Genomic DNA, 26,028 nt, shown 5'->3' on the forward strand with positions numbered 1-26,028 from the left:
ACTAAATGCCAGTGCTGGGCCCAGCAGTCTGTAAATCTTCAGCTGGGAGAATGACAGGCAGCATACATGCAGATTCCTACATTGCTGCAAATCTCTCTTATCCTCAGACAGCTAGGTAAGCTATGTTTCCTTCTCTTTCTAACTGTGAATATTTAATTATTTCCATCTCTTTCTTTAAAACCAAGAGGCACTATGTTTGAAAGAATATTTAAAATTAAGGGAGGAGGGGGTCCCAAGTCTACAGAGCAACTGCCTTTCACATGATTTTGCCCAGGGTCTAGAAGGAAAAACAAAAGCAGATAGCAGATCTGGACAGCTTAAGCCCTTGCAGGGTTATGTTACTGTAACAAGCAAGGCTCAGCATATACTCTCATTGAGCTTTTAGGTTCAGCGCTGTGTATCTGTGTTCCCAGGTTTGGGACAAGAATTTGCACTGGTGATTTAAGTATGGAGGCTCTGAAGACAGGGACAACCAAAGGGTAATGGGACCCATCTGTTGCTTTAGTCAATGCATACCTCTGATTTAGGCCCCTTCTTTCAATGCTAAATCTGCATAATCCTATATTGTTACATTGTAAAAGGGACCTTCTCTGGCATTGCCCATTCCCAGTATAGCAAGATAGTTTGGGGCTGTGCCTACCCAGGAAAGGAGAAGAGGAGAGTTGTTTGCATTAAAGACAGCCATCAGAATTGATCAGAAACCCCTCTCATTGCGGCATCTCCACCTGCCCCAAAAGCTGTTTCAGTATAAACGACCACCTCTATTGTCCTACTGTCAATTGTGACTTGCTGATGCAGCGATGAAGCCTCAGACTAAATCATCTTTACAACTGAGATTCCTCAAAGGACAGCGCAGCTACATTTAAACTCAAGTTAATTGGGGTTAGTCAGGCCCTCATCACTCCACCTGGAGCTGGAGCCTCGTGGCTACCCGGCTCCGGGAGCCCTCGCCTCTGCCCCCAGGGCCTCCCCGCCCATCTCAATTGCTCTGGACCAGTTCATTTCGCCACAGCTCGGAGCCGCTCGGAAAGCAAAGATTAAAGGGGAAAGTCTCAGCTGTATATTTATATTTTCATTGCTAGAAGGGAATTGATTTCCGCGCATTTATTTTGGTAGTTGTAATACACAAGGGCGGATTTGCGTCACCCGAGCAACTTGTCGGTGGAGATAAAGTTGCACAAATATTGAAAGGGGAAGTGCTAGGAGTCATTATAGAGTTTTTCTCCGGAAGAAATAAGGATTTCTGCAGTATCCTAAAATACTAAGGCCGCTTCTATTTTGAGACCAATCTCGCAGGCACATCCGCTCATTTAGTCCGAGTTTGAGCCCATCAAAAAACAGGAGATGACCTGAACTCCGGCGAGCCTAGGATTTCCTGCTGCTGTCTTGGTTCTGAGGGGTGGGGACTAAGGATGTGGGGAGTCTGCGGGCTCAGAAAAGGCGAGGGGCCCGCAGAGACGAGGCCTGGGCCTGGGGATGGAGTTGTGGGGGGCGGGGGGCGTCATTTGAAAGGTTTCCCTTTATGCGTTTCCCTCCAGGAGCTCCGAGTGGGCCTGGGTGGCGCTGACGCGGTGGCAATGAAGCCGAGGACTTGAGAATGCAGAGGGGAGAGCGGGAAGTTGCAGTTTACAATCAAGCCCCAGGCGGTGCCGGGAGAGAGGAGCGCATGGCAAGGTCTGTTGGCTGCGGCAAAACCCGCGCTCGGGGCCTCGCCTTCGCCTGTCTGCCCCTGGCTAGGGGCCATGAAGTGCTGCAGATTCGGGTCGTGGGCGCCGCAAGAAACGCGGAGGGCCCGCCTTCCGCCCAGTCTGCACCCAGCGCCCACCCACGAGGGTAGCGTCTTACTTGCCGGCGGGAGGCCTGGGGTGAGGCCTAAATGAGCCTCTTTTAGAACCTGGAGTTGGGACTTAGGCCGCAGTTTGAATGTTTGCAGTCCAATTGGAATTGCAAACGATTTGAAAGTTACACTAGAAAAGAGAAGAAAAGAGGGTTTATGGCCGCGCCTACAGACGCTCGCACTAGCGACTTTCCCCGAGGGCTGTGAAGTTACGGAGAGGCCACCTCCCACCGCAGTCTCGCCAGAATCCTCAGCCGTTGCTTGCAACGCCTCCACTAGAGCCTTTCAAAGCGGGTCTATCGCCCCAAGTGGCCTTATACTTGTCACTCCTTTGCCTCTGGCTAGAAACAGGACTGGGCTTCCCGTGTCTCTCGCCTCTGGTGCCCGTGCCCTTAGCCGATCACACCCCTCCATTCAATCTCTGGAAATAACACCTCTATCCTGGCTGCAAGGAGCAGGTTAAGAAAACTCTTTAGTAAGAGAAAGATGGAGCGAGAAACAGAAAGACAGAGAGGAGGTGTATTCTCAGTGCTGGCTGATGGGAAGTGATTAATTTCTTTCCAGGAGAAAGTCAAAAGTTTAAAAAGACAGCATCTGCAACAAGAAGCTAGAACCCCTAGAAATTAATTTAATCAGCCCAGATTGTGAACTCGAGATAGGCATGGCAAGTTCACTTGCCTTCCTGGGCTTATTTGGTAACATGCCTTAGAGTTTAACCGAAATAAAAAAAAAATGCCACAAAAGCTTTATTGAAACTGCACTGATAGTTTTTTTGGGGGGGAAAAGTGCCACGGAAGTACAGAAGCTCTGTTAGGAGACGCTTATTAGGACAATCGAAAACAAAAGATTTCGTGGTTTCATTATTGTTATTATTTTATTTTCTTCCTGAAAATGTGCAAGAAGAGCTCATCTGGGTGGCCTGTGGTTTGTTTGGGAGAGGGGTGGGGAAATCCATTCTGACTATAATTTAAAAGAGAACGAATTCTTAAAATAGACATGTTGATGTTGCAGAAAACCCCCACTACACCCACCCTGCACTCTAAAGACCCAAATTGCGAATGGAAGACGGTGACCATCCCTGCAGCTTCACTGTGAGCAGGCCCAAGGGGTTCCTGGGGAAACAGTCACTAAATTGAAAGTAGTGTTTAACCCCAAGGAAATCTGCTCTTGTGGGCACTTGCAAAACAACGGACCTCACGTGATCCGGGGATGTAGCGGAGGAGGGAGGGTGACATTTCCTACAAGGTGCCGCAGAGGAGAGGGACGCGCGTGCCACTCTCTCGGGTTTCGGACGGCGGCCTGGTTTGTTGTCTCTGAGGCTCGAGGGGAAGATCTGGCTGTGTCCAAGGGAGACGCTCCGAGACATCCATCTTATTTTGTTTGAAAAGTTACTCGTTCAAGTTTCACTGTGTGACAACTCGGAATACAGCTAATTTGCGACCGCTCCTCTCTTCCCCGAGGATCTCCAAGGCAGCGAGGCGGACGCGGTGCAAAATTGGGTGGGGACGCGGGGCCCCAGCATTCCCGCGGGAGAGCTCCGGCTGGGCAGCCTGGGGACGGGGACCCACGAAAGACGGAGCTTTGCAGAGGACACCGACTCTCGGGATAAAGGCCGAGAGAAGAAAAATCGGGGCAGAATGAACGAAAGAGGGGGGATCCGAGGGGGTGGCCAGTGCGTTCCGGGAGGCAGGCTTTGCACCCGCGATAAAAGGCGAGAGTACCAGCTTCCCCAGGCGAGCGCTTCAGGAGCGCTGTGACCGATTCTCCACGCCCCGGGCCGGTTCACAGCTGCAGAAGTGAGTGGAGAGGCACTCGGGCCCCTCCAGCGCGGAGGGGGGACGCGCCGATCTCCGCTCGGCCCACGCGGCAGCAGCAAACACTTTGGCGTGGCCGGGGCGTGGTCCAGGGGGCGGGCCACGCCCCTCTTTCCCAATTCCCCTCCACTCCCCGCTCCCATTGGTCACGAGGATGGCCAATGAGCGCTCGGATCGAGGTCCTACCCTGCGTCTGACTCGAAAGCTCCTGCCAAAACTTCGGGAGTTTTTAGAGAGGAGTTTTTTTTCCCTCTTATTACATTTTTTTTTTTTTTTTTAACTAACGGATTATTATTGTTGTTGTTTTAAATTTAGCTCTTAGGGCTTAGCTGTTTGGGTTTTTCTTTCGGTGCCCGGCCCCTGTCTCCCCGGCTTCCCTGGCGTGTGCGGAGCCGCGGCCCCCGCCCGCCTCGCCGCTCCAGCGCCCCTAGCTCGCCTCCAGCCCGCGGGGAGCGCGGGCGTCGCGCCGCCTTTCAAGTGAGGCCAGGGGCCGAGGCTGTGACCGGCCGGGATCCGGCCCTCGCCTCCTCCCTCGGTGGCGCTAGGGCTCCCTGGCCTGTCTTCAGTGCGGACGGAGAAGCGAAAGCGGATCGTCCTCGGCTGGGCTGCCGCCTCCTCCTGGACTAGCGCGCCCCTCCCCGCGCACCCACTCACCCATCCACCCGGTCCGGCCAGGCCGCGCCGGCCGCTCGGCGCGCCCCGCCAGGATGTTCGCCGCCGGGCTGGCTCCCTTCTACGCCTCCAACTTCAGCCTCTGGTCGGCCGCTTACTGCTCCCCGGCCGGCCCAGGCGGCTGTTCTTTCCCCCTGGACCCCGCTGCGGTCAAGAAACCGTCCTTCTGCATCGCAGACATCCTGCACGCCGGCGTCGGGGAGCCGGGGGCGGCCCCGGAGGGCCTGGCGGGGGCCTCGGCCGCCGCCCTCACCGCGCACTTGGGCTCGGCTCACCCGCACGCCTCTTTCCAAGCTGCGGCCAGATCCCCGCTTCGACCCACCCCGGTGGTGGCGCCCTCCGAAGTCCCGGCTGGCTTCCCGCAGCGGCTGTCTCCGCTCTCAGCCGCCTACCACCACCATCATCCACAGCAACAACAGCAGCAGCAACAACCACAGCAGCAACAGCCTCCGCCTCCACCCCGGGCCGGCGCCTTGCAGCCCCCGGCCTCCGGGTCGCGAGTGGTCCCGAACCACCATCATAGCGGCTCGGCCCCGGCTCCCTCCAGCAAGGACCTCAAATTTGGAATTGACCGCATTTTGTCTGCAGAATTTGACCCCAAAGTCAAGGAAGGCAACACGCTGAGAGGTAAGGTCTTGGGCTGAAGGCCTCTGACCAGGGCCCAGACGCACTCTCAGGCCCCTGGGCCAGTTTAGGGTGCCTCTGAGTGTTTTTACAATTAAGGACAAATCGGTAAAATGAGGGAGAAGAAAATGAATTGTAAGAAGACCACGAAACGTTAGGTTTAAAACTTACCTGCTTTACGTAAAAATTTTTTTAAAAAATGACTCCAGGGATGCTTTAAAAACACACGTCACAGAATCAGTATTCACAAAAGTGGTTGGCGTAAATATTTGCTAGAATAACTGTCTCTTTAACCACGTATCTAGAGAAACAACTATATTATTTGACAGGGAAAGCCCTTTTGGGGAACGTTTTCCCTTCCATTCATCTGATTTCTAGTGAAATTCCACCCAAGGAATGTAGATAAATAAAATAGACTCTGAACACCCAAGAGGAGAGAGCGCGGAGTGGGGGCTCCTTCGGGCGGAGGGTTTAGGTCTGTGAAATTCTTGAAAGGCACCCGAAAGTGGCTTAGTTTTGGCCGTTTTCTGTAAAGCCCTTCCTTGTTGTATGTGTGGACGTGGACATGTGGGACACGCATAGGGACGTTTCGCGCATCCCCCTGGGTCACTGTCGGGAGAGACGGATTTCAGGTCCGGAGACAGGGGTCTTTCGTGATTTCCCTCCAGGAAAACCGAACGGAGGTCGAGGGGGAGGAGAGGAACAAATCAGCCAAGAGAGTGTGGGTTTGCTCGAGGTGTAACCAGCTGTTTTTTTCCCTCGTCCCCAGATCTCACGTCCCTGCTAACCGGCGGACGGCCCGCGGGGGTCCACCTCCCCGGCCTGCAGCCCTCCACCGGCCAGTTCTTCGCATCTCTAGATCCCATTAACGAGGCTTCTGCCATCCTGAGTCCTTTAAGCTCGAACCCGAGAAATTCAGTTCAACATCAGTTTCAAGACACGTTTCCAGGTACGGAAACCCTCCCGAGCGAGGGCTTAATGGGAGGATCGACTGGTAGAAAACTCAAGACTGACGCCTCACCCGGCGGCAGCCCGACAGCCCTGTGTAGCAATCCCGGAGTTGGTGCGGGTGGCTACAAGTTCGGAGAGAGAAACCGAAAGATTTCTCAAGTGAACTAGCTCACGCTTCAGTCGGCTCCCGGCGGGGAAAGGAGTGGGGGGCCTGAGGAGCCAACACAGCGTGTGCGTGGGTGGGTGGGGTGGGGGTTTTCCCTAGTCTATTCCCTCGGGTGGGTGGTTTGAAAACGCAGCAAGAGATATTGCTGATTAGCATACACACATTTTGGAATGACCTCAAGCAGTTTTGCCCGAGGAGGTTCCGACTGCACGCGTGGGCGTATGCAAGTACACACACACACACACAGAGTAGAGAATCGAGGCTGTCACCTCTAGATCCTTCTGGCCCCGAAGGACATTTTCGCCCACTCTTCGCAGGCCTGATGGCCAGGCGTTAGGTTTATGTTTTTCCTTTGGAATTAATCGACGAACTGCCGGGTTCTCCACTCCACACTCACTTTAGGCCTTGCCACTGACTACGGTCTTAAGAGCTGTAAAATTACTCCTTAGAGAGGCCATTCTGAAGGGCATTCTGAATGGGGGTAGAGCCGACTGTTAACGCACAACAGTATCAAGCAGCAGCGTGAGCCCCAGGCCCACGGGGCGCTGACTGGGCACTAACGCGGCGGCTCTCGTGTCTCTCTCTTGCTCCTGCGACCTCCCGGCGGCAGGTCCCTACGCGGTGCTCACTAAGGACACCATGCCGCAGACGTACAAGAGGAAGCGCTCATGGTCCCGGGCTGTCTTCTCCAACCTGCAGAGGAAAGGCCTGGAGAAGAGGTTTGAGATTCAGAAGTACGTGACCAAGCCAGACCGAAAGCAGCTGGCGGCGATGCTGGGCCTCACCGACGCGCAGGTAAGCCACCTTGGGGTCCAACGCACAGCCTCCTCGGTCGCAGCAGCGCGTGGCCCAGCCCCAAAGCCCCTCCACCTCGACCCGCTCTCCTTTTGCGGCGGAAACACAAGGTCTTGAATTTCACGAGACTTTGTGGACTTGTCAGTTTGAAGCAGGAGAGAGGAGGGGGCTGGGGTGGGGGGGGGGGGGGGTAGAAGGACGGAAAGAAAAGCCCATCCCCAAAGATGTATGTCAACAAACACTGAGTGTTTATTTTGGCCAACAGGCGAAAGAACCGCCGAGAAAGCAAATAGACCGCGGGAGAATAATGATGTACTCGACTGTAGCTCAATTCGCTGTAGGAGGCAGTTTATTTCAGAGATAAAAATCCAAAGTCAAGACATTGTTCGGTTTTTCTTTTTTCTTTTTTTTCTCCGTTCCCCCCTCCCTCCTCCTACTTTTGCCGCTGCTGGATTGTGAAATCTCCAGTTGTGAGGAAGTGAAAACATCATTTCAAACGGAATTACTTAGCCCCAGTAGGGCGAGGAATCCGCTTGGAGCGGCCGCAATCAGTCTGATTTTCTAACGACATAGGCTGCGAAGAAAGTCTCCCTCCGGTGGGGGGCGGGGGGACTGAGGGAGAGAAAGGAAAAAGGATTTTCTTAAAACGCCCTAGAGCATTTCAGCAGGTTCTGCCTCCTTGAATTTTTTTCAAATAGCAGCAAATCTATCGCGCCTGAATTTAATTTTTTACTTTTTCCAAATTCAAGAACGGGACTTTTTATTTTTCTTTTTGAGTTTGGCAAATAGAAGAGTCCCGTTTCTTCCACATCCTGCAGCAGTGGCCCTTGATCCCTGGGTGCTGAATGTTCTAGCAGGGCAGAAGCCAAAGGCAAGAACTTTTTCAGAGCTCCCTTAGGCGCCCCCCCCCCCCAATGTCTCTATGTCTTTCTGTCCTCCATTACACAACTCCCCTCCCCAACACACACACTGGAAGAGCCCAGCCGTTTTCCACCAGCTGTGGATGTTATTTTTAAAAGGGAAGCTGGAACTTGTGTGAACGCATTGGGTGCCCCAGGGGATCGTATGTATTTATATAGATTCTCCGTCCCTACCCCCTTCTTACACTTTGCACAGGTTTAATTCCAGCGTTTTCTGAGCCCACAGAAGGATTAGTTTATCCCGGGCAGCGGCAGGTCCTTATCAGCTTCTGTGTACACACAGGCCAAGGAAATGCTTTTCTACTGAAGGTCCAGCGGTGCCCCCACCCAACTGGGATTAACTCTTTGAACCGCCTTTCCCCTCTGTACTTCCCACTTTCCTCCTTAAAAAGAATTGCTTTTGTAGGGACCTGCCTTGGGTAGTAGCAGTAGAGGGGGGGGGGGGGGGGGGGGCAACCTCGCGGGAATTCTTAACAGTGGTTTACCAAACCCTTGAAATTATGTGCAAAATCTTGGGTATATGTGCATTTTTCTGGGTCAGGGGTCCATAATTAATCAGATTCTTGGGGAGGGGGGCGGCCTTGACTCAAGCGGGGTTAAGAAACATCGATTTAGAGTAGAGATCCTCGTAGTTTGGGGGCGAGGATCCCTGGCGATCTCGTTGTTTCCCTGGGCTGCCTCTCGGCCCTTGCGTTTAGCACAGTGCCTGGCCCGTGGCAGAGGTGCTGGGGATCATTAGCGATGCTTTCCTACCTTTGGGGGTGACGCCCGGCTGCACGCGAATCGGCTTGGAGCGAGCCTGTGTCTCATCTCAGTGTCCCTTCTTGTCTCCCGGTGCGGCGCGGCGCAGGTCAAGGTGTGGTTCCAGAACCGGCGAATGAAGTGGCGGCACTCCAAGGAGGCGCAGGCTCAGAAGGACAAAGACAAGGAGGCGGGCGAGAAGCCGTCCGGCGGAGCCCCGGCTGCCGACGGCGAGCAGGAGGAGCGGAGCCCCAGCCGCTCCGAGGGCGAGGCCGAGAGCGAGAGCAGCGACTCCGAGTCTCTGGACATGGCCCCCAGCGACACGGAGAGGACTGAGGGGGCCGAGCGGTCTCTGCACCAAACGACGGTCATCAAGGCCTCGGCCACGGGCGCCCTCCTCGCCGCCAGCGGCGCTGGGAGCGGTGGAAGCAGCGGCAGCGGCGGCAGCTTTGGCTTCGGCAGCCTCGGCGGCAGCAGCACCAGCGCGGGCAGCGCCAGCAGCCTGGGCAGCGGCGGCGGCGGCGGCTCCTCGGAGCTGCTCCCTGCGCCCCAGCCCACCCTCAGCAGCGCTCCCAAAAGCCCCGAGCCCGCCCAGGCGCCGCTCGGCGGCCTATAGACTGCACGAGGGTGGAGAGGACCCGGGGGCCCCGCGGGCAGCCTCCCAGCCCTCCAGTGCGGGCTGGATTCGGTGCCTACTTTCTGCTGGCGGCGGGGCCAGGGCCGGAGACGCAGCGGCGGAGCCTCCTTCCCTGCGTTCACATCTGGGCCCTCGCAGCCCCGGGCTGGAGCAGCCCACTCTGCACAGAGCCCGGGGGAGTCTCAGTGGCCCCGCGAAGGCTCGCAGCCCCAGCCGCGCACTTCTCCCCGGATACGAGCAGCTCACACTGTGAAGCATTTGAACAGTTGCTCCCCGCCCTAGGGGTCGTGGCGCAAAGACGCGTTGCACTTAGGACGCCACAGACTTGTAAATAAAGTGTTTACTACGGTTTGTAAAGGCCGCTTGGCTTGCTGGGGCGACACAGGCGTTAGGGTCAGGGAGCCCCTTCCCGGACCTTAGCCCTGGGGCACTGCAGGTCGCAGCAGCTCGAAGTGGGGGACTTAGAGATTTTGGGGGAAGTGCTGCCACCTCAGAGCCACCTTGCCGCAGAGATCGGCGCCGGGGCTTACAGGTTCCACCAGTTCGGAGGTCTCCTAGCCTGTAACCCGCGCCGACCGCCACTGAACGTGTGCTCCGCGACCCTGAGTGTGGCCTGTGAGACGAGCTGACCATAGAAAGTGTTAGGCCCGTCGGGCTGATGGCTTCCCAGCCCGGAGGGAGGACTCGATGAGTGTGTGCCCCGGGCTTTCTGTGGCTGGAGAGTGCGCAGAGTTGCCGTGGAGAAAACGGTGGTGCCGGGCGGGGTCAGTCTAGCCACAGCTGGTGCTCACAAGGTGGCCGCTCATTGCAGGGCGTGGAGCGGTGGGTGAGGCAATTCCAGGTACACTGCCGCTTGCTCAAGGATGGGCTAGGAGGACCTGGCAGATCTGTAGTGTCCCGTAGGAAGGGATAGACAGACCACAGTGGCTAGGGCTGGAAGGCCGGGCCTGAGCTGACTTTAAAGATGCAAAAACAATTGCCTGTCAGGGAGGTGGCTTATTCAAAGTGACACCAGGCATAACCCCCAAACCAGTACTTGGACCTCCTGGCTCACATTCAGCCAGAGTTGGGTATACAAACTGCACCTCACCCCCAAATCCACGCACATACAATCTTACATCGCAACTGGGCCACCACAGGTGCCCAGATGAGCTCTCTCCTCCATCTCCCCATGCCGGCCCAACCGCGGAGCTGAGAGATGGTTTCCCCAGCAGCTGAAATACAGCAAATCCATTTTGTCCCCACGCGGCCACTGGGATGGGCCATTTGAAGTTTGGTGGGGTTTTTTTAAGGCCGAAGAGTCAAACCTCTCTCCAAGGCTTGTCCTTCTCCAGCTCTCCTTCCCTGGAAACTAGGAAATATCTGGAGTTGGTAAAAAGCTCTTTGGGGAGATTTTAAAACAAATAGATGTTGTCAACAAAGTTGATCACCCGAGTCTGTTTGGCACTGAGCTCAGGAGAGGGCACAGACCCTCTTACAGGCTTGCCATCCGTGCCCAGCAGCTGATTCTCACCTGCTTCAGAGATGCTGAGGTCAGGGAGCCTAGGACGCACCCTAGGTCCAGTTGCTGGAGTGAGAAGTATCCTAGCTTAGCTAGGAGTCTTAGCTAAGTCTGGTTTAGCTTCTTCCCCACTTTGACCCAATCACTTGGGCACATTCAGAGACCTCCCTTCTAGACTTCCTGGCCCAAGGGCAGAGTAGAGGCCCCAGATTTAGCCTTCTCTGGCCAGGGGCAGCCAGACGCCTCAGCAAGTCCCAGAGTGTGGCCCAGGGATGCAAAGCTGACCATTCTCTGCCCCAGTCAACCTCCCAAGCCTGAAATCGAGCCGAGCCCATAGAGGAATGTGCACAGTGGGGAGGGAAGAAGTGGACTAGGGTGGTCCTGCACAGGACAGAGAAAGGTAGAGCGCCCCAGGAGGGACCTCAAGTCAAATGGGAACTTGAGCCAGCTGTTATCACTAAATGCGCCCGCGTGGCAAGAGTTGAGGGATGGCGGCAGCCTCCCCTCCTGCCTGGGTCCCAACCCCAGGCTGGGCTGGTTCCTTCACACCTTCCACAGGCTCTGCTACCTCTGTACTCCAATTTTACCTTCATTATCGAGATCAGTTTCCTGCCACCCCTAAATATTGAAATTCTGGAACCAGCACATCCCAAGAACATCGAACTTTGAGGCACTTAAATCCAGTTCTGGTGTTAAGGAGACTAACTTGGCAGCATCTATATCTAGTTGGGGAGCTAGGCTGGGGAGGGGAGATGGAGACAGGGTGGCGCTTTCTGCACACCGCAGCTAACCATCCCCCTAGGTCCTTGAGGTGCCGGCTGCCCACAAACCTCCAACGCATTTCTTAGTCTGGGCCCGGGTTTTCCAAAGTGAAGGAAATCATCGCCCAGGGGCTGTAATGATGAGATTTCAGGTAGCATTCGGCCTTATCTCGGCCAGGTTCCCCCAGACCAGAGGGCGAGTCGGAGCTGGGGGGCTGGGAAGGAAGTGAGCTGGGAGGCGGGCACCTGGGAGTGGAAGTCGGGACGCTCCTGGAGGGTTCACAGGAGGCGTCCCTTCCGCTACCCCCGCCTTTCTTTCCTGAACATTTTCCCGGTGAAACTCCTGCGCAGTGGAGTTTCCATATTTTCATCAGGAACGAAGTATCACAAGCCCCAAAGTTTAAATTCATTTGGAACAAGACCAGCCACAGGACTAATGGTCTTCTCCAGGCGGGCAGCCTGGCGGGGAGGCAAGCCGCATTTCAGGCCAGGTGTCTCTTCCCGGGATTGCTCCCTCGCTTCCGGGTACGGGAATCTTTCCAGTGGCGCTCGATGCTGGCAGCAGCTAGCATTTCTAGCTCGAAGCTAGAAATTGCTGAACTAAGACCGAGATTTCTCAGGCACGGAAGAGAAGACTGGGAGCGGAAGGTCCGTGGATGCCAGGCCCGCCGAGGCCCGCAGGACTGGGGCTTGGAGGAGGCGGGTGCGCGCCAGCCTCCGAGCAGAGCAAAGGCGCGCCCCCCGGGCCTTCCGCGCGCCACCCAGGACTCGCCCTTTCCTAAAAGCAGTAGTAACTGTTTGCTCCGAGGAGGGCTCTGCCTCGCCAGCCGCAGTAGTCCTCGCGGCGCCGAGCCCTCAGAGCAAGACTACCAAGGCGCAGCTCGGGTCACACAGAGGGATGGTGACCAGCGCGCGTCTCGCTGGGAAGGAGGGGGCTTTAATACCCCTCTTCGGGTGCACATGCGCGCGTGCACGTACACACGCGCACACACACAATTACACACATACATCAAACACATACACACATACCTACAGAGGCACACGGAAACGCAGACTCAGAGACACCTGAGAGACCGTCTACCGGCTGTTTCAGCACTTTGTGGGTAAAACCACTCAAAGTTCCCCATTCTCCTTCATGTGGCCAAGCTAAGTGAGGAGCTAACACCACCTCATTCTGCCAGTGTGCTTGTCTCTAGAAAAGTTTCCTTGCACCAAGCTTCGCCCACCAAACCACTGGAACGCTGGCGCCGCAATCCCTTCCATTTGTCTGTCTCAGCCGAGAGCGAACAGGGACTTCCATGCCTGGAATTGAGAGAATGTTCCCGTCGCTGTCCTGACCCCACAGAGGCCAAAACTTTCTTCAGGAGAGGTCTTGCCTCCAATGGAGGCTCTGGCCTTCATATCACCCAAGGAAGTCACCCCTCTCCGTGTCCTCCCTCACCAGGGGTTCATGTGGGGGGGACAGTTACTCACACTCCGGGTCTCACAAATCTCTCTGACTCTCTCCGCACTTCAGAGGGGACCAGTGGCTGTGGGACCTTTCCTGTGGCTGTGTCCTCTAGCTGGGGTCTGGAGTGGGGTGTTTGCAGGGATGCTATGTAGTTTGAGACCAGCACAAAGCAGGTGAACTATGACTGACTGGCCCATCTGGCCCTCCCGTTCTAGGGACCAGAAGCCAACATCCCTAGAAGGTGACCCCAAGTTCCACTGCCTGGATGGGCAGTCACAGCCTCCGGGAGCTTTGGGGTCCCCGGGGGACAGTGGGCAGGAACCAGGACCTGCAGCAGGGGATTTTCTAGGGGCATTTTAGATTTGAGCTTTAACCTGTCTCACTTTATTGCCGGATCTGACCCCATCTCCCCTCAAGCCAGTGCCCATCTCAGAGTCTTCTGCATGCAGGATGGGCTTGGGAGGACTCGGGAGCAAGAAATAGGGAGGAGAAGCCAGAGGCCACTGAGGTGGATGCATCCTCCTCCCTTTTGTGCGCACCCCAGTGGCTCCTCCAGCTTCGCCCTGCTTTAAGAAGGAAGAGCTGGCAGAGGGACTTCAAGCCCAGCCCTCCCCACACAATGTGGTGACACATTTAAAGATGGCTGAGAGGACTCTAAACACACAAAGCCATGGCTTTCTCCCTTATTTAGAATCTGGGGGAGGGAGTTGGAAACTCCACGGTCTTCCTGAAGATACAGCTATTGGGTTTTAAGAAGGACTTTGACTACAGGTATGCGGGTGGGGTGGGGGGTGGGGGGAGTAGGGGTGGGAGAACCGTCCCAATCTAACTGTGCTCGGTGGCACTCATCTGGCTCACAGCCTCACCTTCGAGGCCGAGATTGGCCGGCATCCCAAAGGTGAATGAACGGCCTTCTCCACGGTGTCCCCTCACACACGCGGATATTAAAACCTGCAGCATGCACTCCCTGCAGAAGCCGCTCTTGGAAAGCTCTCCTGCTTACACAGGGCGGGAGCACTGAGATAGTGCCCCCTCCACTCGGGTTCTAGAGGAGCACAGGCTCTGCGGGAACTGGCCCCTAGGACAGGTGAGCTCGGAGAATCTCTGGCCCTTGGGTCTCTTAGTTTCCCTGCTCTCTGTCACTCCAGGAGGGAAGGATAATGTCCCCGCAGGTGTGATTACTTCCATATTCCTCCATTTTAGGGATGAGGCAATCGAGGCTGGGAGTCTTGATACTTGCCCAAGGTCCCCTGGAAAGTGAGTGTGAGAACTCACATGTGCCCTGGGGTTACTGCCTCCTGAGGTGTCATCCCAGACACAACTGACCAACCAGATTCTGATCCAGATTATCAAAGCTCAATGACTTTTTAAGAGCATGACACTCAACCGTCGGCTGCAGGGGGAACTCTGGGCTCCCTTTGGCCCGCCTCCCTTTCCCCTCGGTAGTCCCCTTGGGGTGTACCTCCAGGCATCACCTGGACCAACTCTGGACCTCCCCCGGGTTGACACCCCACCCTTCAGCCTGCATCACCCTGGTAGCAGGTTTAGCTTTGCTAATAGGGTCTAGGGTCCAGGTCACAACCTGCTTATAGGATGCGGCATCATTCTCGGTGCTTTTCCACTTCTGTTGGTTGTCGCTAGCACTTGGGATTCTGGGCAGGACATGGAGTGCGAGGCCTGATCGGGTAGGCTTATTTTTTCTCTCTCTCTCTGTCCTTGGATCCTGCCCCTGTCGCGGCAGACACTGAGCCTCCCTCTTGAGCGATCCACGGTGAGCAACAGAGGAGGAACAGGCGGGCACGGAGGTGGCAGCGGCTACACCACCTGAGGCACGCTCAGAGCTCACGGCTTTGGTGACCCCAGTGACTCTCTTTGGGGGCCTGGGTATGGGAAGAGGCCAGCGGGTGAAGTGTGGAATTGAGGGCAGCAGAAAGAGCATGCCTGATCTCAACCTACACAGGGGAAGGCAAACTAGCCCAAGAAGCCTTCATTCATTCACCAACTGCTAATCACGAGACGATGGGAAATTTACCTAACTATTTAACTTCATTTCTTCATTTATATAATAGGAAATAATCAAAGTTACCTAACATAAATTGCTGTGAGGATTAATTGTGCTATCCAACGTGAAATGACAACAGTGGGTGGCATACAACCCACATTACGGACTTACATGTTATAATGTTTCTTCATCCATTCGTTTATTCATTGCAGTATTTATTGAGGTCCTTGTTAGTATTTGCACAGTTGAGAAAAAAAAAGAATGTAAGACAATCTTTACTCTCCAAGAAATTAAATCATCAGAAGGAGTCTCCTGAACGCGGAACAGTCACAGTTTCCCTTGGAGAAACCCTTTAAGAAGCATCCGAGGGGGCAGCCCCGCAGCGAGTGGTTAAGTTCGTGCCCAGGGTTTAGCTGGGTTCGGATCCTGGGCGTGGACACTGCGCCGCTCATCAGGTCATGCTGAGGCGGCGTCCCACATAACAACCAGAGGCACTCACAACCAGAATATACAACTATCTACCGGGGGAGGGACTTTTGGGGAGAAGAAGAAGAAGAAGAAGAAGAAGAAAAGATTGGCAATAGATGTTAGCTTAGGTGCCAATATTAAAAAAAAAAAAAAAGAAGTAGCTCAAAGTGTTTGGATGGGCTGCCAGGTGACCATAGGGGCTGCTACACAGACCCGCTGACTCCGTGAAATGCCCACTGGAGCTTCTTCCTCTTGGTATTCCTGGCACTGAGCCCAGCATCCTGTGCATACAATAGGTGCTCGATACAATGCTGGTAGGTGAGGTTGGGACTTTTCCTTGGGAACTGGAAGGGGAAGAAACTAGAGTTTTCTGACACTGAGTTTGAAGGAAGCTTAAGCAAGTATCTGGAGTCCAAGGAGGGAAAAATAAGTGCCCGCTGTTGAGATCATGTCAGGACAAATGGCACTTCAGGAGTTTTATTAAGTTCTTCATTAAGCACGTAGAGGGAGAGTCTTCAAAACAGAAGTAGGACACCAACTGTCCCTTTACTGGGGAAAGGCACCCTTCATTTCTTGAGGGCAGGGCTGCGCTCTGCTGCGTGGTTGGAGAAATTCTAGCACCTAGCCCAGCGCTTGGCACAGGGAAGGAGCCTCAAAAACTGATTATTGAATAAACAAATGACACAATTGTTGTGGCCCTTGTGGTTATTTAAAGTCTCAGTGAATCCTAAGGAACAATACGATTGCGTGGTTAGCATTGTAAACACAAGAGGAAGCTGAGAAACGAGGTAGGTACAGAGCTACGGAATGGGGACCCCAGGAGGAGCGGACTTGGAAGCCCCAAATCATCTGGCTGAGGATACACAAGGGTCCCCGATACTAAGGCCGTCACAGAGCAGCAAGAAAACGAGTTCAAAAGCAGCTCTCCATACAACCGACGACCATGCTCTTTCGCGCACTTTCATCTGGAAATTGTCGCGCGCAGATGCGCATCGTAGGCGTCATCCTGTAAGTTGAATAACAGCTCCACAGTCATCTCGCTAGCGGTCAAGGTAAAGACTAGGACTGAAGCCAAAAGCTTTCTGCGCTGCCTCGGATCCCCAACTCGGGTCCGGCCCCTCTGCGCGAGTATCGTTCCGCACCGGGAAGGGCAGCGCAGAGGCGGAGAAAACCGGTGGCGAGGTGGCCTCAGAGTCCCCACTTCGCCTTCTTCCTCTGCCGCGCAAAGGTATTGGTTTCGAGGAGTTCCGGAGCTACCCTCACCCCGCGCTCGCCTCGGGCGATTTCCGGGTCAGCAAATGTCAGCCTCGCTTTGATTTGTCAGGGCTGTTTATTTTTGTTTCTCAGAATCGGGGTGAAAAGTGCACCCCGCACAGATGCAGCACGTGGTAGGAGCTCAAGAAACAAGCAATGAAAGAACGAACGAATGAACTAATGAGTGAATAAGATTCCTTATCTCGGTGTCCCTACACATATCTGTCGATGCATCCGGCCGTTTTCAGGATCTGTCTAAGGAGAGAATCGCAGGCCGCGCACGCCCTCCAAGGGGGTGCCCCTGAGTCAGGGCGCAGCCCGGCTCTCCCTGCCCTGGGCGCAGATCGCGCTTGAAGTCTCACGCCTTTGGGGGTCGCGTGGCCCCGCTCCGTTAGCCACTCCTATGGGTCTAGTGGAGGGTCCCGGGTTCCCTGTTTTCTCCGATCCCCAACTCGCCGGACGAGCACCCAGCCCAAGGTCAGCGCGGGCCCTCAGGCCTCAATCCCGCCCAGGCTGGTCCGGAGGTCAGGAGGTTGGACTGCCTTGGGTCCCTGTAAGGTAGCCTTGGGTCCTCCGCAGCATCTTAGCCAGATCTCCTTGTCTCGCCTACGGCAGGGTCCCAGCTGCCTCTGCTAACTTCTGTCCTGAGCCAAGAGCGCAGTTTTGTGGTTGGACAAATGGAGTGAACAGCTAGAAAGAAAAGGAGTCAAACTAAAGACTCGCTCTGTGACACAATTTTAAAATTGAATGTCGACTGTAATTTAAAATTTCCCGTGTCTCTTGGTCTTCACTCTGCCTTGTTCTCCTCCTGGCTTCGGACATCCCCACCCCTTCCCATTTTTTGTTTTTCCCTCTCTGCTCCCTGCGCTCGGGTTTTCCTTTCCTCCTGGGACTGTTAAGGTTGCATTCAGGATTTTAAGAGGAGCTGGGCTGTGCTGGCTCGGTTCCGGGGTGACCACAGCAGTAGACGTGGGGGGAAGGGTGTGTGACTTGAGAAGAGCGACCCGGTAGCCAGGCTGCTCTGGAGGTGGTGGGCTCCAGCCTCATGTATGAATCAAAATGTAACGAAAGGCAGTGTTTTATTTTTATTATTAGAAAATGAATGGACCCGTATAATTAAAATAAAAGAAAAAAGACTCGCTCGCAAAGGCACCATCCTCCCCAGAGGCATTGTTCAAGAGCCAAGGGCGTTGTGCTGGTGGCAAACCAGCCACTCATAGCCTTGGTGTCATCCACCAACGAACGCACTTACTATCTGAGCCTCTACTACGTGCTGGGCTGTCTTGGGTTAGGGACCATCAGCAGCTCCGGCTGGAGCGATCTGAAGGCTCCCGGAGGTGCTTCTTCCAAACCCAAAGTTTCAGCAACAGGAACCTTTCTCCCCCTTTCCCTCCTCTCATTTGGTTTTCCCATCGCAGAGGAATGGTTGTGAGGAGACCCATCCCACCTCCTGAGTCCTCTCCAGTTCTCCCATTGTGCCTTCCCATCTTCCTTCCCTCAGTTTGCTCTGCATCTTGGAGGCAGTTCGGTCTCCCCTGTACATAGGCTAGGGCATCATACCTGGTCCTGAGCACAGCCACAGCCACGGACGCGGTTATCCTGGCAAATAGAAGGCATGCTATAAGTGGGAATTGTTATTAAACTACCCTCACCACCACTGCCATCATTACACCACTAATTTCTTCTGACTGGGGACGCGGCTTTATTCGTTGTTTGAAAGCACCCAAAGTGGGGGCGAGCAAGTGAAAATGGAGGAGAGAGGCACAGTCCTTTCCCACTTTTTAAGCAAGAATGGAAAGCCTTGTATCTCATTTAACATTCGCAGTAACACTGGGAGGGAAGATATCATTCTTCCACTCTTACAGATATCCACTTTGAGAAACAGAGAAGGGTAATTTGATCCAGGTACTCGGCTTGCCAGGGGAGAGGCTAAGCCTCGGGCTCAGAAACCCACCAGTTTCTGGCTCCAATTCCTGAACTGGTGGGCTTCCATGATTCTCTCCTTAAAGAAAAAGAAAAGTTCAAAGTTCAAAGAAAAGCATTGTTCTCTCTCTTTTTTTTTTTTTTTGCTGAATTTTTCGGATCATTGTGTCAAATACCCACTTTACATTATGAGTGGAGACGCAACCCCAGAGAAATCTGTTAAGAATCGTCTTGCTGCTCCCCCAGGGCAAGCGCATTCCTGGCACAGGAGGTTGCATCCGAATGAGGGGAGAGCTTTCTACAAAAACATCTCTAAACGAATGGTCGCCACCTACACTTACAGTTCCCCTCTACTTCAAGATAGAGAGATCTGCGTAGTCTAGAAGCCAGAGACGCTTTCCTCTCCGCGCTCCTAGGCTCTCCTTTGTCTTTCCATTCTCACCTGGCCTCCCCCAGGCCTCGCCTCCCTCCGGGTCTGCTCCCTCCCCGACTTCAGCCTCCTACGCTTCGGTAAGGCGCCTCCTGGCAGGCAGTGGCCCAAGTCCTAAAGCTGCGGTGATGCCCTAGGAGAAGCGGGAAGGCGATGCGACAGGCCGGGCGCTGCTGCAGCTACCTGGCGCGCGCTGCCGCCGGCCGCCGTTACCAGGGCCCGAGTGAGCGGCCCGGCGGGCGGGGAGGCGGCTGGAGGCGGGCGGACCCTGGCCTCCGAGCGCCGCGCCGGGCGGGGCGGGAAATTTATGGTCTGTGTACACTTTCTGGCTCCAGAGCCCCGCGCACCAGCAGGATGGGGCCCTGCGAGCCCGAGGCCGCGAGCTGGGGCCGCAGGCGCCGGGGACTTGCGTGGTGGGTGCCCAAGAGTCTCTCCTTTCCGCTGCGCTAAGGCCATAAACCTCCCCGGGAGGGCGTGTCTGAAAACGAAAATCCGGGCGGGAGGTGGGGGCCTGCGACAAGCCTAGTAAATCTGCTGCAAGGCCTGCATTTGGTCGCCCTCGGAAGGGAAAGTGTCTATACTGGCAATTTGGAACCGTGCGCGGTGGGCACGGGGTGGATTCCGGGCCCAGCGTAGGACTGCGTGCGGACAAGTCACTGGCCCCGGGTATCCCCACCGCGCTGCCTCCTCCTAGCGTCACGTCGAGGGCTAGACTTGGTCCTTGGCCCTTGGGGCCCAGACCATTCCGTCGGCCGGTGGCAGATAAATGGGACCCATCAAAAAGCCTGGGTAAATGAGAAAATTCCTTGGGCCATAGGTGCCGGAGGAGGGGCGACGATAGCCCCGGCGTCGGGTCGGGGTCAGGCGGCCCAAGGCAGGGCAAGGCTAGAGGTCCTTAGTGCTCCTGCCTCATTGCTGCCGTTAGTGCGAAGCGAAGCGTGTCCACACTGTCTTTTCCAGGCCCGGCCACACTGGCGCACAGGAGCTGTGAGTTAGCCAGGTGGCCAGAGCAAGGCAGATCCCTTTACTCATGTTGTCACCCGCACCGGTGTCCCGGAGTGTAATGGCATAAAGCACCTCTAAGGACGGCTTAGGCCAACTCCGTTTAGTAATAGCGGGCACCAATTTTCCGTTTACGCGTGGTGAATTGTTGCCAGGCACTGCGATAAAAACTTTATATGTATTGACTCATTTGCTTTTTACCAAATTCCAGTTAGGCGATGACTTACATTATTCCCATTTTACGGATGAGTAAACTGTTGCAAAGAGTTAAATTAAGTCTCGGAAAGACACTCAGCAAGTGAAGTTGGGAATAACTTACATCTCTCTCTCTCCCCAGGACCTACGTTACCTAAATCATCTATAGTACCAATGAAACTAGTACTTATCTCGATCGAGTATTAAGGGTCGTGCAGGCGAGCGCGGGCTGAATTCCCACAGAAAGCCCGGGTCGGTTTACCCACTCTTAGTTCTTCTCCTCAAGGGCCAGACACTCGCCCAGGCCTTGGGAGGTGCGGGTTGTCGGGGTCAGGCGACCACGGTGACCGAGTCGATAAATCCCGGGCTATTTAACAATTACCCCTGGGGCGTGTTAATTGCGCTCAGCAGTAGTAACCGTCAGTCTCTCTGACATCGGCTTCTTGCCCTCTGCTTTCTTTTGATTTACCCTTTGGGCCGGATCTCCGCACCCAGAAGCTCTCGGGGAACCACGCTCGGTTAAAACGCACGTCCCAGGAGGCACAAGGCCCCTTAGGCAGGCGGTGTGATGCGGGCGCTGTCACAGCTTCTCTTCAAGGACATCTAATTGTTCTCGCTGGTGTCTTTACCTTGCATGGAGGACAAATGGAGAAGGGCAGTCGCACCTCCGAAGCTTTAGCATCTCTGATCAGGTGCGGTCCTGGGGTAGGGACATGGCACTGACAGAGGTGGCAATTTATTTGAAAATAGGAAAGACAGGATTGAAAGGAGCAGGGTGGAGTTTGAAAGAATGGAATGAAAAAAGAGGAAGAAGAAATAGGAGAGAGAAGATGGAAATCATGAAAAGAAGTGGAAGTTTGAAGCATTTCTCACATTTAAAAAGGAGTTGGGTGGAGTTGACATAACTGGTTTGGGGCTGGGCCATAAATTAATAGATTTATTCCTCAATCAGGAAAAGGCCATTAAGATGTTCTTGGCTTCGTCTGTGGGAAAATAATTTCTTTGATTGAATTGCCCCAGAAGACCCTCTGAAGCCCTCTTGTCTCCTCCTCCAACAGCCTCCTCTTTCCTGCCTGCAGGAAGGAGGGGAGAAGCGGGAGACCCCAGGGAGAAGAGGCCTTTTCCATCTTTTCCAGCATCTTGAATTTCACTTTGCGCATTTCTTCCACTTCTTGATTTGATCCCCGCTGCCTTGGAGACTTGGAACCTCAGAGGGAAAATTCTCCCAAAGCAAGCCGAGCCACTATCTCTGGTATCCTTTCCTTAGGTTGTCTGCATTGCCCCGAGTGGGCCCTTAGCATCACCCCAGTACGCCAAAGACTTTGGGTCTGTATGCAAGGGAAACCAACTGCTGGGCGGGCAGGGGCACAAGTCCCCCCAGTGGAAGGCGGGAGCCTCAGAGCAGGGTGGATGGAGAATTGTTCCTCCCGAGTATGGAGGAGCTGATCTCTTCCTGTCTGTCCCTTAAGATTCAAAGTGTGGTCACAGGACCCTTAATAATCTCTGAGACCCCTTCAGAGGATCCCCAAGGTCAAAACTATTTTCACAGTAAAAGGTTATTGACTTTTCCACAAGTGTGCAATGGAGTTTCCGAGAGGCCGCATTAGGTGTGGTGATGTCATGGTTCTGATGGCCTATGGAATGTGTGCATATTCTAGTGTTTTAAAAATGTTTGGGTTTTATATTTCATCACAATAAAAATGCATTTCAAAAATATGTTTTGGTCTTATACCTATACCTGTGTGGTGTGGTTAGTTACAGTGAAATTAATTAAAATGAAATGAGATATTTATTTCCTTAGCCACACCAGCCACATTTCCATTGTTCAATAGCCACATGCGGCCAGTGGCGGTCCTATTGGACCATGCAGATATAGAATATTTCCATCACCATAGAAAGTTCTGTCAGGCAGAGCTAATCTATGCAGTAAATATAAATAGATACAATCTCACAAACAAATGCCCGTTAGCATCCTCAGTAATTTTTAAGATTGTAAAGCAGTTCTGAAGCCAAGAATGCTGGAGACTCTTGCCTTAGATCATCCTCAAGATTATACCTTTGACGTAGGCATCGGAACTACAGATGCTAAATTTGTGTCTGGATTCTGTAATTGCTGTTTTCATGATTTTGGACCATTTTCTTAACTCTGAGCATCAATTTCTGCTTCCGTAAAATGGGGGTAATAGTTCCTGATAATTAACTATGGGGAGGCAGTGTGGCTGGTCATGAAGAGCATAAACGCTGGGTGAAACTGAATGGGCTTGTATCTCAGCCCAGCCCGGATGACTCCGGGTTAGTTTCGAAACTTCTCCGTAACTCAGTTCCCTTATCGGTAAATTTGAATAATAATAATACTTTCCTTATAGGGTTATTACGATAGTCAAATTAGATAATAAGTGAAATGCACTTAAGAACCAGTAACTGGCACATTCAAACTACTACCATATGTGTGTTAGGTAGTATTACATATACAATGTGCAAACCTTACTGGGTGTAATAAAATTTAATTCCCCTCCTCTTTCAGTAATATATATACACACATATATGTGTCTATATACATATAATTGTAGTAAGATACACATAACATAAAATTTGCCATCTTAACTGTTCTTAAGTGTGCAGTTCAGGAGTGTTAAAGATATCCAGTCTCCAGAAATTTTCCGTCTTGCAAAACTGAAATATGATATCCATTAAATAACTCCCCGTAAGTAATATTTTTCTGTTGGTGTGAATTGGACTCCAGGCTTTAGAATTTTAGTTAATACTTTTGAGTAAGTATGAATCATTCCAGTTAAGAAATCAATTAGTCAGTCATTCAAAATAGCTGAACTGGTTGGGAAAGGACAGCCAGTTCCCCAAAATGTAATCAGGTTCCACCGAATATACCGTTTCCATTGATTCTACTGTCTTTAACCCCTTGGATCCTAACAGTCCCCTCCTGACTAAGCACTAGATACACCTGGGGTCAAAGATGGTGTGATGTTCCCCAAATGACTGCTCATCCTGAGTTTACAGAGTTAATGATATCTTTGAAAGGATATATTTGGGGAGGTGCCTGAAAGGTTGATGTTACAATAGCAGATAGAGAAAAATAAGCTCAAGATTAGCATCTGGTTGCATCTAAAGTCTTAGTGATAATGAGGAGGACCCAAGTCAGAATATTTAGCAATCCTTTTGGTACAGGAGGCAGGAGAGACAAAAATACTCCCTAAAATAACAGTAGTCACTAAAAAGAATCAAATGCTTCCTTCTGGTAGTTTCTCTCCAAGGATTTAATTGTCTGTAATTTTTTCCTATAGGTGAATTTTCAATTGAAAATATTAGATCAGTACAATAGATATACTGCGTAGGATGCTTTCACATGCAAATATAGAAAACCTCAAGATGGCATACTTAAGAAAGGAAATTGATTGCTTTGCATGACTGAGAAAGTGTAGTAGTGGTGTGAGTTTCATGTATGGTTTGATCAGGGCGCTGGCTCTGTTTCCTGTGGGTTTCTCAGCCTGCGTTTCTCTCTGATTCCCCTTCATGTTCAGCCTGGCCTCCCTCCTGGGATCAAGGCTTCCCTCACATCTATACATACTATACCATCTAGAATAAGACACTGTTCATAACCCACAATTCCCAGGAAACGGTGGCATGGAATTGGCTTAGTTTGCATACCCCTCCTTGCTCCAGTCATTATGGTCAGGGGAATGGAACACTCTGATTGCATTTGCCTAGATTGCCTCTTTACCCCTGACCACAGGGACCCCTGAAAGGACACTGGGGGTTATTTGGAAAGGGGAACAGAGGATGGAAGCTGAAGAGGCCATACAGCGATCCACTAAGGTACATGTCTTCATTTAGGGCACAGTGAAGCTGTAATCTTATTTTTCTTGATTAAGATCACTTCTCCTGTCATACAGCTGTGTGCTGAACGGGCATTGAAGACAGTGCTTGACAATGGTAGGAAGGTACAAAATTGAAGACTTCTTTCCAGTCTTGAAATGATGGCCTTTTTTCACACCTTTCACATTGTTCCCCTTATCAGCAATTCCCATGTTGTGTTCTCATCTTATCTCATACATGCTGTGACTTGTCTAATTCATCTCGGATATTTGTTAACATCCAGATTCTTACAGCGTCTCTACTAGATTCTGCTTTGGTAGGTCTTGGATGAAGGGATGACTGGATATTAGGATGTTTAACAAAGTATCCAGGGTAGTTTAAGAAATAGTTGACTAAAACTAGTTATGTTCTTTCTCTTTGCATTGGCTCCTGGGGGTGCTCAGCAGGCTAATTCCTGGAAAGTGTTCGGGGCTCTATGGTATGAATTTTGGATACTAATGTTAGTCTAGACTTCATATTTTTTTATCCTTATTTTCTTTTTCTCTCAAATTTTCTCACTGAACAAAATCTTGTTGTACCATATATATTTTTTTACATACTGTCTTAAATTCTTTTTGGAATGGAGTAGAATATATGAGATAGGATTCTGGCAGGAAAGAGAAGATACACTCAGCAGATTTCCGAAGAGGTTTTTTCTTTTTTCAAAGATTGGCACCTGAGCTAACACCTGTTGCCAGTCTTCTTTTCTTTTTTTTTTTCTTCTCCCCAAAGCCCCCCAGTATCTAGTTGTATATTCTAGATGTGAGTGCCTCTGGTTGTGGCATGTGGGACATCGCCTCAGCATGGCCTGTTGAGCGGTGCCATGTCTGTGCCCAGGATGTGAGCCAGTGAAACCCTGGGCTGCCAATGTGGAGCATGTGCAACTTAACCACTCGGCCACGGGGCCAGCCCCTGAAGAGACCTTTTTAAGAAGGACTGTTTACTGAGGTATGGACAGGATGAATGGAACCAACAAGAGATAAACCAGCAAGTTGGGAAATCATTACCATCCCAGCTCTAAGGGACTGGGGAGTCGTATTAGTTTCCTGGGGTTACAGTTACAAATGATTACAAACGTAGTGATTTAAACAGCAGAAATTTATTCGCTTACAGTTCTGGAGGCCAGAGGTCTGAATTGAGTTTCCTTGGGCTAATGTCAAGGTGTTGGTAGGGCTGGTTCCCTCTGGAGGCTCCAGGGGCAAAATCGTTCCTTGCCTCTTTCAGGCATTCCTTAGCTTGTGTCCATGTCACTCTACTCTCTGCTTTTCTGTTCACATAACCTTTTCCTCTGTGTCAAATTCCCCTCTGCCTTCCTCTTATAGGCACACTGTGGTTGCATTTATTGCCCACCCAGGTAATCCAGGATAATCTCCCATCTCGAGGTCCTTAACTTAATCACATCTGCAAAGTCTCTATTGCCATACAAGGTAACATTCACAGGTTCCACGAATGAGGAACGAGTTATCTACTGGGGCCATCATTCAGTTTCCTACAGGAGAAATGGCTGCTGGAGCCTGCAGCTGGGAAAGAGAAGGTGCCTAGCTGTGTCTGTGGGTAGAGAGCACTGCTACTGTCTTAATGGTGTCCCCTGTCCTGGTAGAGAGAGAACAGGAGGAAGAAACGCTCTGACCTCTTTTTTTTTTTTTTTTTTTTTGCTGAGGAAGATTTGCCCTAAGCTAGCATCTGTGCCAATCTTCCTCTACTTTGTATGTGGGTTTTCCACCACAGCATGGCCACCACTGAATGGTATAAGTCTGCACCTGGGAACCAAACCCAGGCCGCCAAAGTGGAGCACACCCAACTTAACCACTAGGCCACAGGGCCGGCCCCCTGACCTCTTTTTTTCTCACTCCACTGCCTCTCACTCTGATCTTCTGCCAGTGTATCCCATCAGCGAAGGGAATAGATGAGATCCATAGACGTCAGCCTCCCTGGAGCAGAGCAGGGCAGAGCAGAGAATGGAGCTGAAGGGTAACCGGCAGGCAGATACACAGCAATACCAGAGCACTGCCGAG

The 26,028-nt window shown here is 52.5% G+C and overlaps 1 protein-coding gene across 1 annotated transcript; it reads left to right on the top strand.

The window, feature by feature from the left end:
- Positions 1 to 1,603: 1,603 nt before the first annotated feature.
- On the top strand, positions 1,604 to 9,492 carry HLX (H2.0 like homeobox). Its single transcript, XM_046678206.1, has 5 exons — positions 1,604 to 1,674; positions 2,849 to 4,950; positions 5,717 to 5,896; positions 6,675 to 6,859; positions 8,630 to 9,492. Exons 2-5 carry the CDS (start codon positions 4,359 to 4,361, stop codon positions 9,134 to 9,136), a joined length of 1,464 nt encoding a protein of 487 aa, XP_046534162.1. The 5' UTR covers positions 1,604 to 1,674; positions 2,849 to 4,358; the 3' UTR covers positions 9,137 to 9,492.
- The last annotated feature ends 16,536 nt before the right edge of the window (positions 9,493 to 26,028 follow it).

Source organism: Equus quagga, chromosome 12 (assembly GCF_021613505.1).
Source record: "Equus quagga isolate Etosha38 chromosome 12, UCLA_HA_Equagga_1.0, whole genome shotgun sequence".
Taxonomy (NCBI): Eukaryota; Metazoa; Chordata; class Mammalia; order Perissodactyla; family Equidae; genus Equus; species Equus quagga.